At 56.2% G+C, this 3,442-nt stretch overlaps 1 protein-coding gene across 2 annotated transcripts; it reads right to left on the reverse strand.

Annotated features, from left to right (window-relative positions):
- Positions 1–1,392: 1,392 nt before the first annotated feature.
- Positions 1,393–2,624, reverse strand: LOC120695914 (BAG family molecular chaperone regulator 1-like). Of its 2 annotated transcripts, none has more exons than XM_039979121.1 (3): positions 2,250–2,624; positions 1,910–2,165; positions 1,393–1,806 (listed from the first exon to the last, which is right to left on the reverse strand). In XM_039979121.1, the coding sequence occupies exons 2-3, from the start codon at positions 2,150–2,152 to the stop codon at positions 1,504–1,506; spliced, it is 546 nt and encodes a 181-aa protein (XP_039835055.1). In that variant the 5' UTR covers positions 2,153–2,165; positions 2,250–2,624; the 3' UTR covers positions 1,393–1,503. The 2 variants fall into 2 exon arrangements, with proteins under 2 accessions (XP_039835055.1, XP_039835056.1); XM_039979122.1 differs by having other exon boundaries at positions 2,305–2,484.
- Between the last annotated feature and the right edge of the window lie 818 nt (positions 2,625–3,442).

Consider the following 3,442-nt stretch of genomic DNA (forward strand, 5'->3'; position numbering starts at 1 on the left):
AGGCCGGTGGCGACCCAGATCGAGGCCGGCGGCGGCGACCGAAGGAAGGACCTCGGAGGGGATCCAACTCCCGGCGCTTGACCGCCCGTCCTCCTGGCCGTGGCGGCGCAGCTCCAATGCCAGGCGACGACGCTGTTGGGCCGCGGCGAACCTTGGGACGAGGGCAGCGGCGACCCCAGGGCAGCGGCGAGTGGAGGGCAGGGGCGACCCCAGGGCGGCGACGAAGGCAGGCTGTGCAGTGGAGGGCGGCGGCGCAGTTGAGTCCGGCGGAGGCGACCCGAGGGCGGCGGCGCAGTTGAGTCAGGCGGAGGCGACCCGAGGGCGGCGGCGCCTCAAGGGAGGCCGGCGGCGACCCAGATTGTGGCCGGCGGCGGCGACCGAAGGAAGGACCTCGGAGGGGATCCGACTCCCGGCGCGTGGATCCGCGTGACGGAGGGGAACGGACGGAGGCTCACGGACGGACGGAGGGGGGAATGTGCAAAAAATGCACGCACGTTGGGGGAAGTGGCGGGCGCCTAGATGCAAAAAGTCCCCAGCTCTGTCCACTGCCCTCGGATGGAGATCCAGTGGCCTCCGTTGGAGTTTCCAAAGTTTCCACCGGTACCTTGGTTTCCATAAGATACGGTCCCTTTTATAAGTGAGTTGATTAACTATCTTTCATATGTTATACAGGAGCCCCGTGAAAATCCAGCACCCATCCTCGACCCACACGTCCCACCCTGCAGATTGCAGGAGACGGGCCGAGCCAAACCAGCGCGAGTGGCAGGCCCACACCAGCCCACGCAGCGGGTGCGGGTCGTGGGCTCGTGGCCTCCGCGGGCAGCTAGGCTATAGGCGGAAATTCTATATATTTTTCGGAAGATTTTTTTCTTCTCCACCTTCCAGTGTTTGAGATTCGTGAAAACCATGTTATTCGTTAGATCTACCCAATCCTAACCTTCTTTCTCCTCCTTCCTTCTTCCTCCCATGCGCCGCCACCGCATCTACTGCGGCCGCCCCTGCGCTGCGTTGCTGTCGCTGCTGCCGTGCGCTGCGCTGCTGCTAGCCTGTGCGCCGCTGCATGCTGCTGCTGTGCTGTCGCTGCGCCACGTGCGGCCGCCCCCTCTCCGCGCCGGCACCGGAGAAGAAGATGGATTAAAAAAAATATTGATCTAGATTTTAGTTTGTTGAATTTATTGTTTTAAGATGTTGAAATAGTATGTAAAAAATGTTGAATCTATTATTTTGACATATTAAATTTTTTTCAAAATGTTAAAACTAATTTGGGTCTAATAGGTTTTATATATAGATAGTTTATACATCTTCCACAAGTTATATAGGAGCAACTGGCGTGGCTGCAAGTGGCCTCTAAGAGCAACTCCAGTAGAGTTGCTGAATATGGATAAGTAAATACTCATTTAAAAATTCACTTTTAAATTTTACTCACCTAAATATAAACCTCCACTTAAACGAGACGAGTAAATTAGCCTTCTATTTTTCCAGCCGACGACTGGATGCTACCTATCATTCTCTCGTCACGCCACACACCTCTCCCACTCGTCCGTTCCCTACCCCGCGCCCTCGTGCTTGAGCCCCGCCTGCGACGCCGAGACCGACGGCGGCGACCAGCCCCCCTCCTGCCCCTGCGACATGGACGCCGCGTCGGCAGAGCCCAAGAAGCTGGAGCCGAAGTCGACGACGGCGGGCGGCGGCGCCCCGGCACGTGTGCTCCCCATAGTAGGCACGCAGCGGCGCCTCGGTGAGGGTCACCACGTCGGCGTCCACCACCTTGCCGCCCTTGCCCACGATGGTCTCCAGCGCCGACACCTGCGCTGAATCGAGTGGAAGCTCAGCGCTAATTCGACGCCCCGGGTCACCGCGAGCTGCCTAGAACCAGGAATTAAAGCAAGCAGCTGCTCGATTCTTGTACCTTGGTGGCGAGCTTGTCGACGTCGAGGCTGATGCGGGAGATGGACTTGGCGGCACGCTCGGCCTTGTCGGTGCGGCGCTGCTTGAGGATTCGCTTGGCCTGCGCGGCGGGGTCCTCGAGCAGCACCAGCTTGGAGCGGTCCTTGACGCCAGCCATGTCGAGGAAGGTCTTGGAGTCCCGCTCCTTGTCCTTGTACACCAGCTTTTGGTCCTCCGGGTGCAGCCCCGTCTTGGCCGACAACATCTCTTCAGCTCACCTGCAGCAGCAGTTCCATCAGCACACCGCATCTTAGAGCAAGCAAACAAGGCAGCAGCTCGGCGATCGAATCGCATTGCGCTACCGAAGGAGGCCTGCGCGTTGATGTAGATCTCGTGGTAGACGCCGTTGAACTTGACCTTGACGCGGATGGTGGGCACGCGTGCGTGCAGAGGCTCCCGCACTCTCCTCCTCTCAACAGCAGCAGGAACCAACCGAGAACGAGCAGGCACTCGAGCTCCGCTCCCTCCCGAAAAAAGATCTCTGCTTTGACTCGTGCCCCGGCGCGGGAAGGGGCGAGGCTGCCGGCGCCGGATCTGGGCGAGCCGGGGAGGAGGAGGTGGACCGGAGGCGGGCGGGCGGCGGCGGGACGGAGCGCAGCCGGCGACGGCGGGATCGAGCCCAGGCGCCGCCGGCGGGATCGGGCGCCTGGCGGACGAACGTAGGGAAGAAGGAAAGAAAAAAAAATGGGATCCACGATTGGCAGTCCAAACAGAGAGTCATCAAATTAGGGGGCGCTCAAAAATTTGAAAGGACTACTAAAATGGTAGCCTATTTAAAAAACCTGCTGGAATCAATTTTTTTTACTCATCGAGCAAATATAGAGATGGCAGCCCATTTAGCAGCTCTAGGAGTTGCTATGAGCCATGCACGTGTTGGGAGAGGATTTGAAATGTGAGGTCAGTTTGGGAAATAATGCAGGCTTGCACGATCGCCCTAGGCAAAAGGACGTACGACTGGACGGCATGTTCTCTCACACTAGGCTAGAAATAATTTGGCCTGCCGAGCAAATCATATTTGTGCTGACGGGTGGGACGTAATTTGGCCTGCCGAGCAAATCATATCTGTGCTGGCGGGTGGGACGCCCGCCACCACTCTTGTGCCAGCACAAATGGTTTTGTGCTGGCGGGCGGCTCACCCACCAGCACAAATTGTATCTTTACTGGCGAGTTTCTTAAGTCGCCCGCCAGCAAAAATGGCCATCTGTGCTGGCGGCTGTCTTAAGAAACCGCCAGGACAAACTTATTCTGTGCTGGCGGGTGGCTTAACCAACCCGCCAGCACAAAGATTTTTCCATTGCTATAATTTTATTTTCTGTCAATTTGAATTTAAATTTATTTCCCATTAATTAAAAGTTAATATTTCTTGCAAGATATCACTGTACGTTGCATCAATACTTTAACATGGTGCATCAATTAAAATGACTAATGTTTTCAAGCAACTAATATTTAGTAACAAGCGCATCCATCATGTTTACAATAATATTAATATTTACAC

This window comes from Panicum virgatum, chromosome 2K (assembly GCF_016808335.1).
Source record: "Panicum virgatum strain AP13 chromosome 2K, P.virgatum_v5, whole genome shotgun sequence".
Taxonomy (NCBI): Eukaryota; Viridiplantae; Streptophyta; class Magnoliopsida; order Poales; family Poaceae; genus Panicum; species Panicum virgatum.